Below are 16,216 nucleotides of genomic sequence, written 5' to 3' on the forward strand. Positions count from 1 at the left end.
CATGTCTTTTATTGAGAAAACCATTGATCAAGAAAATATAAATATATATAATAAATAGTAAAGGCTGAAAATCTGAGCAGAGCTGAAGGTAACAGTCCAGCTGACTCGTCCTTTTCCTGCCTGGTCTCCATGACAACTGTGTCATTAAACCCTGTCAATAATTAATGTGGACTTTTGTTCATGGATGAAGTTTTCTCTTAGAAGCACTTTCTCACTCACACACACACACAGACACACACACACACAGTTTTTACATGTGACGACAGAGAGGGAGTGTGTGTGGTAGAGCGAGGTAGAGCTGCAGGAAGTGGTCGTCGACGAGCCGAGGAGCTGCAGCTTCACACCAGTCAGTGAGTACAAACTGGGAGAAGTGGGAGCGTCTCAGTTCGCAGCAGGTCAGGTGGTGTCTCCTCAGTCATTGGACATGAAGCAGGTCGTCCTCAGTCTGTCCTCACTGAGTCCAACATGGAGCCGGAGTCAGGACGTTGTTCTGAACTGGTCCATGGACGAGATCCCTCTGATCACACCTGGCTGCACAGGTGAAGGTGAAGACAGAGGACGCTCTGTTGTCATGAGACACTGAATGAGGACGTTAAAGACCTGAGGGACAGACTGAGCCTCAAACAGACAGACAGAGACTTTATTCTTTATTCAGACGCTGTGTTCAGGGTCACATCACACTGTCAGGACATTACAGTTCTCTGTCTGCTGCTGCTAACACATCAAATGTTGTGCGTCTCTTGTTGTGCGTCTCTTGTTGTGTGTCTGGTGTTGTGTGTCTGGTGTTGTGTGTCTGGTGTTGTGTGCCTGGTGTTGTGTGTCTCTTGTTGTGTGTCTCTTGTTTGTCTGGTGTTGTGCGTCTGGTGTTGTGCGTCTCTTGTGTGCCTGGTGTTGTGTGTCTCTTGTCGTGTCAGGAACCAGAACCAGACAAATAGCAAACAGCTGATTTATTCTCCTGAATAAGATGTTGTGTGTCTCTTGTTGTGTGTCTGGTGTTGTGCGTCTCTTGTTGTGTGTCTGGTGTTGTGTGTCTTGTTGTGTGTCTGGTGTTGTGTGTTTTGTTGTGTGTCTGGTGCTGTGCGTCTCTTGTCGTGTGTCTGGTGTTGTGTGTCTTGTTTTGCGTCTCTTGTTGTGTGTCTGGTGTCGTGTGCCTGGTGTTGTGCGTCTCTTGTCGTGTGTCTGGTGTTGTGTGTCTCTTGTTGTGTCAGGAACCAGAAACACACAAATAGCAAACAGCTGATTTATTCTCCTGAATAAGATGTTGTGTGTCTCTTGTTGTGTGTCTGGTGTCATGTGCCTGGTGTCGTGCGTCTCTTGTTGTGCGTCTCTTGTCGTGTGTCTGGTGTTGTGTGTCTTGTTGTGTGTCTCTTGTTGTGCGTCTCTTCTCGTGTGTCTGGTGTCGTGTGTCTGGTGTTGTGTGCCTGGTGTTGTGTGTCTGGTGTTGTGTGTCTTGTTGTGTGTCTGGTGTTGCGTGTCTGGTGTTGTGTGTCTTGTTGTGTGTCTTGTTGTGTGTCTCTTGTCGTGTCAGGAACCAGAAACAGACAAATAGCAAACAGCTGATTTATTCTCCTGAAGGTCTGAAATGCAGAACAGTTAAATACAAACTCATGCAAAGCTTCACTGCAGCAGCTGAAGATAAAACAAGCCCAACACGACTCGTCAGGACGCCGCGGTTTCCATGACGACGCAGCATCATCCAGTCTCTGCCTAAGAGAAGCACACTGTATAAAACAGTGTGTGGCGGGTCGTGTGGCGGGAAAACCAGCGGCAGCAGAGATCTGTGGAGCGACTTGCTGCTCGTCCGTCAGTGCCGCGTGTTCAAATACAGTTTGGAGGGAACCCCCGCCTGACCTCTGACCTCGGCACAGGTAAGATGTCATCACAGTGACATCACAGTGACATCACAGTGACATCACAGGCCTAATGGAATAACTGAAGTGTTTCATGTTTGTGGCCGATTTATCAAACCAAGGTCGTATGATCACAGCTTCTCATTATTAGTAATTAGAAGGTTTCTCATGATGGAGGGATGAAAAATAAACGAGCTAACCCTCAAATTTAAATGTGAAACCTGCACAGATGAAGATTCGGGTTTAAAGGCATCATCATCATCATCATCATCATCATCATCATCATCATCATCAGGCTATTTATATTCTACATCTCATCTAACTTCAGCCTGGGTTTTTCTTTCCATCTGTTTCCAGTCAAACTGTCTCATCACCATCAGCTGTGATCAGATAAATCAGCTGTGATCAGCTGTGATCAGCTGTGATCAGATAAATCAGCTGTGATCAGCTGTGATCAGCTGTGATCAGCTGCTGTCTGCAGTGGATCACATCGTCTCTGTTTCACTGTGATACTGAAGGAAACTCAAAAACAGGCGGATTCTAAATGAAGTTCTGGAGCCTGTTTCTCTGGAGCTTTATTGTGGAGGGACACCAGAGATGCTGACATCCTGTCATCATGGTTCAGGTCTGTCTCAGGACTCTGAGGAGGAGGAGGAGGAGAACCTTCATCTCCTGCAGCAGCTCAGCTGATCGCTGATAAATGAACAGTGTTCAGGACCTGTGACTGTGAGGTTTTTGATTGGTCAGAGGTCAGAGGTCATGTGGGTTCCTTAAGACTCGACCTTACAGTCTGTGCAGCACACACACTCACACACTCGTACACTCACACTAACAGTTCATGCTGTAATAAATAAAAACATCCATAGCATCTATAAATTCCACCTTTAGAATATATATATATATATATCTATATATATATTTGTGTATATATGTGTTTGTATATGTGATTGTTTAAATAGAAGGGGAGGAGCTTCGTTATCATCATCTTCACTGTGACGTACGTCCACGTCACTTCTGAATCTCAAACCGGGTCCTCCGCCCCTCACCTGCACAGGTTAACAGCAGTGGATTGTGGGAAGGGTGTTTGTTTTGCCCTGAGCTCTGCCTGCCAGGAGAGACAGGTGGAGCTGTGGAGTGTTCCTGCTCCACCTGCTTCATCAGGATACTGCCCTTTAGACAAGTATCCCAGCATGCACCTCTCCACAGACTTGCAGCTGCAACAGCACTAATTCATTTCTGTGAGCCGGTGGATTTATTAAAACAACGAGACTGGTCAGCGTCCATCGTTACCTGATGACGTCATGACCACACAAACACACACGTACAGGACGAACATCCTGACGGTTGAGTGGTTCTGATGCACGCCACGCGACCACCACGTCCCCGGGTCAGTGACGGAGGTTGGGTACGAATGAATCCACGTGTGCAGGTACGGCTACAGGTGTGCTGACGTATCATCGCCAGGGCTCGTCCTGTCGCACACTGACCCTGCAGTGACCTCACACCCTCCAACGTTCGGACCACAGAGCTGAGAGCGGCTCCAGGTTCTGCTTCCTGTAAGGCTCCGCTCAGGGCTAAAACAACCCATGTACCCTGTGCCTGTGAGGCGACAGGAGGGAGAGACGTTCCCACACAGAGCTCTTTAAAGAGGAACATTCAACCAGGAGAGCAGACGGGGTCATGAGGTCACTGTTTCACTGTGATACTGAAGGAAACTAAAAACAGCAGCACTGTGAATGAAGTTCTGCAGCCTCTGCTCCTCAGTGGGTTAATGAACCATGACATCAGAGATGATGACTTCCTCTGGTCGGCCACTCTGACTCTGAGAGTGACCCTGTTTTAGGAGTTTTCATCTGTTTTTATCTGTTAATATTAATGTCATAGATTCATGTTCAGGTCATCAACATTGATTAGCTTCATTAAAAACTGGAGGATTTCTGTCTGATCACTGATCTGAGCTGAAGCTTCGGTTTCTGAAACGATGACAGAGCCTGAATGAGTCTATGAAATACCACTGAGCCCCCACCCTGTGTGTGTGTGTGTGTGTGTGTGTGTGTGTGTGTGTGTGTGTGTGTGTGTGTGTGTGCAGGTGGAAAACAGCTCCACCCCATCAATCACAGACGGACGAAGAGAGATGAAGGGATAAAGTGGATTCCTGGGAGGAGAGAGCAGAGGGCAGGCAGCCTGCCAACACACACCGCTCCTCTGTCTCTGTCTGTCTGTGTCTCTCTCTGTCTGTCTCTCTCTCTGCCTGTCTCTCTCTCTGTCTGTCTGTCTCTCTCTCTCTGTCTCTCTGTCTGTCTCTCTCTGTCTTTCTGTCTGTCCTCCTGTCTCTCTGTCTGTCTCTCTGTCTTTCTGTCTGTTCCCCTGTCTCTCTCTCTGTCTGTCTCTCTGTCTGCCTGTCTCTCTCTGTCTCTCTGTCTCTCTCTATCTGTCTGTCTGACTCTCTCTCTGTCTCTCTCTCTCTGTCTGTCTCTCTCTCTGTCTGTCTGACTCTCTCTCTGCCTGTCTCTCTCTCTGTCTGTCTGCCTGTCTCTCTCTCTCTGTCTCTCTCTCTGTCTGCCTGTCAAGTATCAGCAGTGAAATGTACTAAAAGAATAAATAAATCAAGCACTCGTGCAGTGAAATGTCCTGTGATTGATATATAATATATGTATTGTAAGGAATTTGTAACCAGCTCGCTGTGAAATAAAAAAGTACAATATAAAATATCCAATATTCATTCATTCCACCACTGGTACTTGGTGGTATTATTAGTGGTAGTATTTGTTGTTAGTGGTAGTATTTGTTATTAGTGGTAGTATTTGTTATTAGTGGTAGTATTTGTTATTAGTGGTAGTATTTGTTATTAGTGGTATTTGAAGTGCAGAGGTCGGGGCAGCAGCAGCGTCCGCCACCAGGGGGCAGTGAACTGTCCAATCAGCTGCAGGTTCAATCAGATCAGGTTTGAGCAGCAGGTCGTCTGGATTCATCTCTCTCTCTCTCTCTCTCTCTCTCTCTCTCTCTCTCTGTCTCTCTCTCTCTCTCTGTCTCTCTCTCTGTCTCTCCGTCTTCAGTCTGTCCTACCTGTCTCGACCACCAGCACCTCTCTCCTCCAGCTCTGCCTATCACTCAGTCTGGATTCAACAGCTCAGACGCTGCAGGTGTCCACGGCCCGTCTACCTGTCTGTCCTCCAGAAACAACATGAAGAAACAAGGATTTTGGTTCCTGCTCTGGGTAAGACATCGAACATCTACCTCCTCTGAAACTATCAGTGAGGGAGAAACTGGATTTATTGAGATGTTCGCTGTCAGATTATTAGGTTTGATCTGAAATCTATTATTATTCTGTGTTTAAATTCAGAGGAAACTGCATTTTAATTTGAAGGTGTGGCTCTAAATCTAATTTCTGTTGGTTTCTGCTGGATCATTAAAATACTTAGACTAAATTATTATTTTTTAATTCCTTTAGCTTGTAGAGAAAAAAACTCTACAAAAGCAGCAAACTAGTTGAGGAAGGTTTTATATGTATTATTGAGGAGAAAAATGAGTTCAGTGACAGATGCTTTTTATTAAATTCACCAGGTTTTATTGTTTTAAAATCCTGATCAGTGTGACTTTTGTCTTTTAATTCAAATCTGTCCCTTTTTTTTGTGCTCTAAAACAACAAATATAATTTAAAATACCTCAAATAAAATGCTTCTTTATTGGCTTGAATTCATTTATGTCGTTGTGTGTTGCACAGATCTTCTCTTTTGGGATCTATATGAAATCTGTGAAGCCTAATTAATGTTTTTCATTAGTTATCCGTAAGCACAGCAGCCCAGATGTTCCTGTGTATGTGTGTGGATGTGGAGGATCTGGTTGCTGGATTATTTGTGGATTTGGTCAGTGATCTCTCCTGCGTGTCGTGTTGTTCTCTCCAGGCGTGTGTTTGCTGCATCGGTCCGACGTGTTGTTGGCACGACTTGGACAACAGCGAGTACGACTGCTGGCCTCTAGACGGACCCAACGAAAACAACATGATCGACTGTGGAGGTGAGACACTGACTGATATCAGCAGTCTGTGTTTCACTGAGAATCTTTGTGAGTTATCAGGGGACGCTCTGGTCACATGTGTCAGGGATGTTTCATTCTCAGTGTAAAGTGAAGACTTTCAGAGCTGAGGTTATCTTTAGTTTAAACACACAGTCTGTGACTTCTGCCTGTAATTGTCTCTTAACAAAACCATCAACAAAAGATGGTGACATTGTGATATAGTGTGGGATCATGGGAGTTGTTGTCTTCTCCCGGTTTAGATTTCCTCAGTGGTCCAGAGAGTTCTCCTCCCCTCCACAACAAACAGAGCAGCTTATTAGAACCAGTAAAAACACTGAATCAAACAGTTTCACTTGAAAATGTACAGACACTCCTCAGTGACACAGGATGTCTCTGAGCAGCTGGAGCTGAGCTGTTCTTCTTTCTCAGCTTTTTCCTCTCTGATAATTTAGATCCTGCCCACTTCAAACCAGCAAGAGGAGCAAAAACACATTAACTGAAATTTGTCTTTAAAAATAACCAAAGCTATGAGAACTTTAGCAGAAAGTAGTTCCTTCATGTAGAATCCCAACACTTACTGATTAAAAATGGGAAATACATTTCCAGGGCCTTTGAGATTAAAAGAGGAGTTTAGTCATATAATCTGTAGACATTCAAATTAACTGGGAGAGGCTGGTTTGTTCTGTCTGATGCTCTGGTCCAGGTCTGGAGATGGCCTGGGTGGTCCGGCCTCCTGAGACGGTGAAGAGCAGCGAGGTGTTCAGCGTCACGTACTCGGTAACGGCCCAGGATTTTTTCTACCAATGGGCTGTCGAGAACCACATTTTCACCCACAGGTTAATACACATTTATACTGGTCAACAATGGGTTATACTGGAATTAAACCAGCCTTACGTGTCACTTTATACTAGCTTTAGATGTTCTACTGGGCACAACTGGTTGTTATCCTGGTCTGAACTGGTCTGGCGTGTTTCTGTGTTCAGTTCCATAGTAAACGCTGAAGCAGCTCGAAGGTTCTGTGAACATCACGACTGTCCGTCCAACTGGAAAGATGCTGATGGAGAAAACTGCTGCATTCATCATGCTAACATCCACTCCTGTCCGCTGGGATACATGGTACACACTTTGATGAGACAAATTAAATCACAATTTTAACAATTTAAATTATTAGTTCTCATTTTCCCTCAGGGAGCATTGAAATTTGAATAAAAACTATTATAAGTATTAATTAATACATGTGAAGATTTATGGAGCTGAATCCATTTTTTTCTGGAAAAGCCACAGGCCTCCTCCAAACTACATCTGTCAAGTGTGAAAGACTGAGCCTTTTCAAAAACATTTAGCACCCAGTTGAGCTAAAGATAATGAGCAGGTATTATAAAATATTAGTGATACTACATCTTGAAACAAAATGTTAATCAGAAAATCCAGATAATATTGATTGAAGTCTCTCAAGGACCAGATCCTCTAGCCTGTACTGAAGAACACTAGTGGAGTAAATGCATTTTATTTTTTATCAGCAGGTATTTATTTCAAAGTGCCACAATTTAAGTAAACGTCATTTTAAAAAAGACATTAAACCAATTAACATTAAATAAACTAACTTTCAGACATCAGAGAGCATTTGTGGCCCCTGGATTCCTGACGATGGAAAAATCTTCACACACACCATCTCTACGTCCGGCAAGATGACCCAGACCAACTGGACTGCCAAGGTGAATTCATTTTATCTGTCTCTTTGTAAATAGTGGTGAAGAGGGAGCTGAGCTCAGCTGATCCTTGTTCCAACCCTCACCTATAGTCATGAGCTCTGGGTGGTGACTGAAAGATTAGGATGCCTCCTGGGCAGCTTCCTTTGGAGGTTCTCTGGGCATGTCCAACTGGGAGAATACCCAGAATACCCCAGGGTAGACCTAGAACTTGCTCCCATCTGGCCTGGGAACACTTCGGGTCCCCCAAGAGGAGCTGGAAAGAGTTTATATATGTGTATATATATATATATATATATATATATATATATATATATATATATATATATATATATATATATATATATATATATAATAATCTATAATGTAATATATCTTAACTTTATATCATTTACTTTCAGGTGATTAAACCTTGCTTTATATCATAATATATCATTATGTTATATCCTGTCTTACATAATGCACATTGTATCATACTGTATTATGGATGGGTACTGTATTAGACTGAATGGCACAATATAAAAGTATTACACACATTCTTTATGCTCCACTGTATCATATGAACTCATTGTAATAGTCAGGTCCAACTCTCTGTTTCAGATGGAGAAGTACAGTAAACATCTGGAGGTGTTGGTGGCTGAGCGGACTCAAGACCTGATGCATGAGAAACAGAAAACTGACAGGCTGCTGTACAGTACGACACACACACACACACACACACACACACACACACACCTGCTGAGCTGAACAGCCAGAAACACAGTGTTTACCTGTCTGTGTGTGTACCTGTGTCAGGGTGGAGGCTGCAGGTTCCTGCGCTACGACTGTAAGGTGGAGTCTCCCAGGAAGGGCTGGTCCTTCATGCACCCTGGCCGGCTGACCCACTACCACGAGGGTCTGCCCCCCACCACAGGGACCAGATACATCATGGTGTCCTTCGTTGACCCCTGAACCCTGTGTGTGTGTGTGTGTGTGTGTGTGTGAGAACATCACTCCACCTCATCATCACAGATAAGACAGACCAGACGGAGGAATAGACATGATGTCCTTGAATGCATCGTCTCAGTTATAGTTTTTCCTTGTTTGGTTTCTGATTGGATGATCCACCTCCCCTGACGCACCTTTACCTGCCACTCATTATAACGAGCTGTGATCATGTACCAGGTGGAACAGGTGTGACTCTGATAGAGGATCCTGAACGCATCCTTGTTGACATTTCACAATAAGAGTCCCTTTATTCAGCCTTTATTTCCATTCATAACTCCAGAAAGCAAACGAGCAAAGACGTAAAAACATGAGAGACTGGAGGCATCGTTTACACCTATTTCCAAATAAGAGTCTCTCGTAAGTGGTCACCGTGCTGCCTAACTTTATAACACTACCTGAATCTATGGAGAACACACTGCACGTGTGTGTGTTGTTGTGTTAGTCAGATCCTGCAGGGGGCGCTCTCTTCCTGGTCACCACTGTTACTGTAATCCTCAGCGCCCTCTACAGGATCAAGTCATCTGTAACTTCTTCTCCAAAGTTCCCGACCAGCTCGAGCTAAAAATCAACTGCACAGCCTGCGTGGGTGTTGCTGGGGTTACCGTGGCAACCATAGATCAAAGCAGCAGTCATCGGCTGTTTTTGGCCAATCAGATGGCTCGGATCGACTTTGATTCCCACAAACCGTGAGAAAAATGAAAGACAGAAAACAGAGGAATTCTCAGACAGACTTGGACGAGCGTGAACATGGTGGAAGAAGAGAAAATCTTCTGGGGAGTTTGGTAAAAGTCTGAAAACTGAGTGTTACGGAGGTGAAACTCCACTTTAAGATATTTGTTACTGGGTAAACACTAAAGGTCCTTTATAATTTCATGTTTTATTCCTCATTGTGTAGTTTTTAAAAACTCATTTTGCTGATTTCATTAGATCTTGTTCTTCTCCCTCCAGTAGTTGAGTGTTTTCTGTGGTTGGTGTGAAACGTCGTCTCCTCTCAGTCTTTGTCTCTTTATTTAAAAAAGAAAAAGTTTTGATGGTTTTGAGTCAGCTGGAGGGACGAGGTTTCCACTCGACGCTGCCTTTAGTCTTCTCTCCACGTGTGCCTGTCGATACGAGGAATCAACTCTCTGGCTTTGTACAAACTGCATTAAATTATTTGTTAATGACTGAGTGAATAAAGTTTTGAGATTTTAATAAATCATTTTACTGTGAGTGGGGTGCGTTTGTTTCGTGTGCAGGTGTTGGTGAAGAACATGTGTCTCTGAGTTCCAGCCTTCAGCCACAGCTCATCGTCATCATGGAGGTGAAGTTAGACTCTGGACGTGTTTGGTGTCCGTCAGTGATTCTGAGCTCCAGGTTCTCTTCAAGTGACATCACCTGAGTGTAAGCTGAGCACCTTAAAGTTTTTATGAACAGCTGTGAAAGCGACTGATGGAGTTTGTCCTTTCAGCTGCAGGAAGACGTCAAACGTTGATTAAATATTAGAGAAACACTCAACCTGTTTGTCTCAGGTCTTTTCTTCAGCAGAGTCTTCAGGTGAGACAAACACACCTGATGCAGGAAGCAGCAACATGACGCTCAGCCTGATGAGGGAACATTGTGTTCGCTCTGAAAAGAGTTTTAAAAGTTAAAGTGACTGATGCTGATCTGAGTTGTGGTCATTTCTGCAGCCGCCACAGAAACAGGAAGTCACCGTCTGTGTTTCAAAGTTAAACTGAAGGTTTGTCAGCTTGTCTGAAGTGTTTTCCTGGAGCAGACTGATGAGTTCAGCCTGGTTCTGGTCTCAGATCCAGGGAATCTGTCACAGAGCAGCTCTGCAGACAGATCTCTGATCATCATCTTCATCATCATCATCACTGAGCTCAATCAAAGTTTCGACTGTTGAGCTGAAATGACACGAACCTGTCAGGTTTCTGACAGCTCTGGTTTTGGCTGCACACAGTTAATGTGTTCTTGTTGTGTGGTGTTGATAAAGTGTGGCTGTCAGAAGGTGAATGACAGGTGGGTGCAGTCGATGGTCAGACAGGTGAACCTGAGGGAAACGTCTGTGAACAAGAACAAACTATTTTCCTGCTTCAGGCAAAATCCAGACCATGTTTCACCAGGACTCAGTTTTATTTCTGAGTGAAGATTGTTTCATTCAAACTGAGGAACAACAGCTTTTTGATCTGAAGAAAGAAGCGTCCAGTTAAACCTGGTCACAGTCACGATGTCCGTCCTGTCTCACAGACTACCTGCGTTTTACCTGATGGTCCATGATGAAGTTTGACCTCCGGTCATTCAGCAGCGTGTTGGTGGAGGTGTTGTTGATGGACTCTCTCTCTTTGTTCTCAGTGTGTCTCCATGTTGGCTGCCGGCTGTCTGCTGACTGAGGATCAGCTCCTGTGCTCCATCTGTCTGGAAGTCTTCACTCTTCCAGTCACGTCTCCGTGTGGACACAACTTCTGTAAAGGCTGCATCACACGCCACTGGGACGTTAGCGTCTTGTGCCAGTGTCCCCTGTGTAAAGAGCCTTTTGTGTGGAGACCAGATCTGCGGATCAATCCCTTCATCTCTGAGACGGCGGCTCGGTTCAGACACGCAGCAGGACGGAGAGCCAGCAGCAGCTCAGAGCAACCAGCTGCCAAACCAGGAGACGTTTCCTGTCATGAATGCAGTGGCACTAAACTGAAAGCTGTGAAGTCCTGCCTGGTCTCTCCTACTGTGAGACTCACCTGAAGCCTCACCTGACCATGTCAGGCCTGAGGAGGCATCAGCTGATCGACCCCGTGGAGAACCTGGAGCGCAGGATGTGTCCGAAGCACGACAAACCTCTGGAGCTGTTCTGCATCTGCATGCTCTGCTCTCTGTTAGACCACAGGGCTCATGTCTTTGTTCCCCTGAAAGAAGAGTGTGGAAGAAGCAAGGCCCTGCTGGGGAGGACAGAGGGTAAGATTTATCTGATGATCCAGGAGAGGCGACTGAGGATCCAGGAAAAGACACTCTCAGCTGAACTCAACAGAGAAGCTGCAGACAGAGGGACGGCAGCAGGCCTTCAGGTCCTCACTGATCTGATGCAGTTTCTTGAAAGAGGTCAAGAGAAACAGGCTGAAGGCTTCATCACAGAGCTGGAGCAGGAGGTCTCTGAGCTGATGAGGAGAAGCACTGAGGTGGAGCAGCTCTGGCGCTCTGAAGACCACTTTAACGTCCTCCACAACTTCTGGTCCCTGAACGTTCCTTCATCCATGAAGGACTGGACCGGGGTGGGCGTCCGTCAGCCGGCGTATGAGGAGCTGGTGAGGAGAGCTGTGGTGGGAGCTGTGGAGGAGCTGCAGGAGACATTCAGGAAGGAGAAGAAGAAGCTTCTGGAGGCCGAGCTGAAGAGGGTCCAGCAGGACGAAGTGGACGTGACTGTGGACCCTCAAACAGCAGCAGGACCCTGGCTCATCCTGTCTGACGATGGCAAACGCCTCAGCGTGGCTGATGTGAAGAAGACGCTCCCAGACCAAGCAGAGAGGTTTATCCTGGCGGTGGAGTCTTCGGGAAGCAGGGTTCCTCCTCAGGGAGGTTTTACTACGAGGTCCAGGTGAGGGGGCGATGAAGGGGGACGTGGGGGTGGTCAAAGAGTCCGTCAACAGGAAGGAGAAAGTCACCAAGAGCTGGGGAGCGGCCACTGGATCCTGAGTCTGAGGAAGGGAAAGGAGTCCAGAGCTCGTGGCCGCCGTGATGTTCCTCTCAGTCTGACGTGGCCTCACAGAGTCGGGGTCTGTGGACGATGAGGAGGGTCTGGGCTCCTTTATGATGCGGATGCTGCAGATCTGCTCGTCTCCTGCAGCGACTGCCACTTCACTGAGAGGCTCTTTAACCCGGTCGAGCCGTTTGAACTCTGCCCCTCTGATCCTTTCTCCTGTCGATCACATTGATCAGATCTGATCGCCTGATCAGTTTCACAGTTTGTTCCTGTTCCTGAGCTGCACAGGTCCCACTCACACAGCGACAGACACATGATGCACACACGTCAGGACGTCGGACACAATCTGACGACACACACAGACCTCTGTTCATCAGGGTCTGAGTGGGAAGAGAAGCCCCGCCCACCAGCACGTTTCTGAACACAGGATTGGACGCTGCTGTCCAGATGATTGACAGGTTTTTAAAAGAGTGGACAAAAACCTACATCTGAACAACTGATATTTCCTGATGTGTGTGAACGCAGCATGAAGCAGGTCAGATGTTTGGAGGATGATCGTCAGTGTTTAACGTGTAATCTTCTGAAAAGTGATCCAGAGGGTTATTGATGAGTGAATGATTGATGATGATGTGATCGGCTCCAGTTTTACAGCTCTGACCAAGAGTCACCACACTGAGGACAATCAGGAGTAAATACACACAAAGTGTGTGTTCTGTGAAAATGTTGTATCCCTGTGAGCATGAGAAGTGTTGGTCTGTAACACAACTCTAACTTCCTGTTGGTCTTTATTTCAAATGAGCGGCTGAAGTTTGAGGCTCGATCCAGAACTGATGGAATCCTGGTCTGAGCTCCACATCCAGAAATACACATTTCTTCTTTAATCTGTGCAGATTTATAGCAACAGTTTCATCAGAACTAAACACTGTCTGCATGATGTCACTTCATAAATCCTCTCCTGTTGATTAAAGCACTGAAGATGAATTTTCTCCACTGAACCCGAGAATAAACAGGAAAAACCTCCACATCAGGAAACTGTAAATGTCTGAAGATCATTTATTCTGATCTCTTCATTGTTTCATCTGCTCATTATTCTAATGGATCAACCGACGTGTTGCTCGGTGTGTTCACAGACTTCCGGTTGAAATCGAAAGTAAACTGCAGCTGCTGCGTCGAAGGAGGTAAAGCTGTTCAGTCTGTTCAGGAAGAAGCGGATTTAACGAGACTGATGAAGATGAAGATGAAGATGATGGTGACTGTGATCCTCCTGTACGGTAAGATACACACACACACACACACACACACACACACGGAGACACACACACACACGGACACACACGGACATGGACACACGGAGACACACACACACACACACACACACTCACACACACACACACACACTCACACACACTCACACACACACGGACACACAGAAGTTTTCAGAAACTTTCTGGGTCATTAGTTTGTGATTAGTTTGTGATTAGTTTGTAATTAGTTTGTGATTAGTTTGTGATTAGTTTGTAATTAGTTTGTGATTAGTTTTAGTTTGTCCGTCTCCTTCTTGGTTTTTGAACCAGAAGAAACCATATTTGGAGGAGAAGGTGGAGCTGAGGAGGAGTGAGGGGCGGAGCTGACCTGCTCTGTCCTCTGTCCTGATTGTCAGGTTCAGTCTGTCAATCACACGGTAGCCCCGCCCTCATGCGTCCCCTGCTTTATGGTCTATTTCCTCTAAATGGATCATAATTTAAAATGAACCTCATGTTGTGTTGAAGACTTGAAACTAGAGACTGAGACAGAAACTCATCAGGAAATGTTTCCTGAGGGAATAAATCAGAGAGAAGTGGAGACATTTTCACAGAGACGTCAACACAATCAGACTCTGTTTCCAACCAGTGGCGTCGCCCCCTGATGGTCAGTAGAGAGACGCAGCTTTAAGGCTCTTCAGGAGTCTACGTCCAGGTTCATCATCAGGCTGAGAGCTGCCATGATGCTCTTTAGAAAGTGAGTTATTCATCACAGGACATCAGTCAGAGTTTGACTTATCATGAGGTGTTTTACTTCTGCTTTACTTCTTCTGGTCATTTTTGATGAAGCAGTTTGGTCCCTCTGGGTTATAGTGCAGTGTTATCTACAGACCCCCCCTCCTGAACCCCCCCCCTGAACCTGCGCCTGTGGTCAGTAACAAACCTCCCTCTGAGAGTCAGTAGATGAGGAGGAGGAGGCTGAGAGCTGTGACCTGGGTCCTGAAGGTGTTTGTGCAGCAGCAGTGAGTCCAGTCACAAACCGGATCAGACCGGTCTCTGTCTCAGCTGAGGACGGAGGAGTGATGTTGTGTCTGTGTCCTCAGTTTCCCAGCATGCCTCAGCCGTGGAGCTGTATGAGGGGACAGACTTTGTCCTGCTGGCCTGTCAGTCTCCTGCCTTTAGCCTGTTGGAGCCCTCGGTGGTGTGGAGCCGCTCCGACCTCAGACCTTCAACCGTCCACCAGCGTCAGCTGGACGGGGACCAGCTCAAAGACCAGAACCAGCGCTACAGCGGCCGGACGTCGATGAGGACGGACGCTCTGGAGACCGGAGACCTCAGCCTCACTCTGAGAGAACCCACCACCAGGGACAGCAGCACCTACACCTGCAGCGTCAGAGACGGGGGGCTAGAAGTGAGCCGAGGAGAAGTACCACTGCAGGTCAAAGGTCAGTAGATACAGGTCAGAGGTCAGAGGTCATGGCCTCTGCTTGTTGTGATTTCTTTCATTTCATGAGTTTATTGGTTTTCATTAGTTTATTGTTGTATTTCATGTTGTTGTTTGTGTGGACTACAGAGCCTCCAGACTGGAGCTGGATTCTCGTAGCCGTCCTGGTTCTGCTGGTTCTGCTGGTTCTGCTGGCTGTTGTTGTTGTCGTCTGTGTCACACTGAGAAAAGAGAAGAAGAACATGGAAGGTATGGTGTGTGTGTGTGTGTGTGTGTGTGTGTGTGTGTGTGTGTGTGTGTGAGAACATCAACATGAACACTCCTCAGATCTGTGTCGGCTCTGGACTCTGGGTTTGTAGCAGCTGCTCAGAAACAGAAACAGGTCCCTGATCCTGACTTGGCCCTTTGCTGTGTGGCCCCTCAGCTGGAGGTCTGGGGACCTGAGTGTGTGTCCTCCTTTAACCCCTGTTGTGTTAGAACAGGGTTTACACCTGTGATGTTTGACTTCAGTAACCAGCTCTGAGAAACTCTGATCATCCTCCACACTGACCTCAGGTCAGCACAGGTTGGACTTCCTGCAGAGGTCAGAGGTCAGAGCAGAGGTGGACTCAGTTTGTTGTGAATTGATCAGAAATGTGTTGTTTTAAAGTTTCACTTTGTTGTGTTTATTTTTGTTTATTTGTTGTCATGTTGTTGTTTGTGTTGCCCACAGCCCCTCCCCCACTCTGGCCCTGGACTCTCACTGCCGTCCTGTTTCTCCTGACGTCTGTTACTGTCTGTGGAGTCAGTGTGTATCAAGGGATGAAGAGCACCGAGGGTAAGTGTGTGTGTGAGTGTGTGTGTGTGTGTGTGTGTGTGAGTATGTGTGTGTGTGTGAGTGTGGGTGTGTGTGTGTGTGTGAGTGTGTGTGTGTGTGTGTGTGTGTGTGTGTGTGTGTGTGTGTGTGTGTGTGTACTTGTACTTGCTACATAGTAAGGACCAAAAAAAGTATTTTACTAACAGAGTGAGGACATGTTGGGAAAGTGAGGACATTTTGGCCGGTCTTCACTTTTTGAGACACCTTCAAATCACATGTTGAGGGTTAAGACTTGGTTTTAGAGTTATGGTTAGAATCAGGTTTAGGTTAAGGTTAGGGTAAGGGGCTAGGGAATGCATTATGTCAATGTGTGTCCTCACAAAGATGGAAGTACAAGTATACTTGTGTATGAGTGTGTGTGTGTGTGTGTGTGTGTGTGTGTGTGTGTGTGTGTGTGTCAGTGCAGCAGGAGATCAGATTTAAATCACTGTTCAGACAGGTTCAG

The 16,216-nt window shown here is 46.1% G+C and overlaps 1 protein-coding gene and 1 pseudogene across 4 annotated transcripts; both read left to right on the forward strand.

Moving 5' to 3' along the window:
* Positions 1–711: 711 nt before the first annotated feature.
* On the forward strand, positions 712–15,758 carry LOC139606592 (uncharacterized). 4 transcript variants are annotated; one of them, XM_071458837.1, is made up of 7 exons: positions 712–1,868; positions 3,940–5,067; positions 5,756–5,915; positions 6,571–6,703; positions 6,851–6,983; positions 7,478–7,582; positions 8,177–8,412. In XM_071458837.1, exons 2-7 carry the CDS (start codon positions 5,035–5,037, stop codon positions 8,321–8,323), a joined length of 711 nt encoding a protein of 236 aa, XP_071314938.1. In that variant the 5' UTR covers positions 712–1,868; positions 3,940–5,034; the 3' UTR covers positions 8,324–8,412. The 4 variants fall into 4 exon arrangements, 2 of the variants coding, with proteins under 2 accessions (XP_071314938.1, XP_071314939.1); XM_071458838.1 differs by having other exon boundaries at positions 713–1,868; positions 5,756–5,867; positions 8,177–8,398; XR_011684658.1 differs by lacking the exons at positions 5,756–5,915; positions 6,571–6,703; positions 6,851–6,983; positions 7,478–7,582; positions 8,177–8,412 and adding exons at positions 13,361–13,501; positions 14,575–14,916; positions 15,045–15,164; positions 15,628–15,758 and having other exon boundaries at positions 716–1,868; positions 3,940–4,025; positions 4,907–5,067.
* LOC139606591 (E3 ubiquitin-protein ligase TRIM39-like) lies at positions 10,904–12,789 on the forward strand (annotated as a pseudogene).
* Positions 15,759–16,216: the final 458 nt, after the last annotated feature.

This window comes from Trachinotus anak, unplaced genomic scaffold (assembly GCF_046630095.1).
Source record: "Trachinotus anak isolate AG129_WGS33_773 ecotype Australia unplaced genomic scaffold, CSIRO_AGI_Tana_v1 ptg000023l, whole genome shotgun sequence".
Classification (NCBI taxonomy): Eukaryota; Metazoa; Chordata; class Actinopteri; order Carangiformes; family Carangidae; genus Trachinotus; species Trachinotus anak.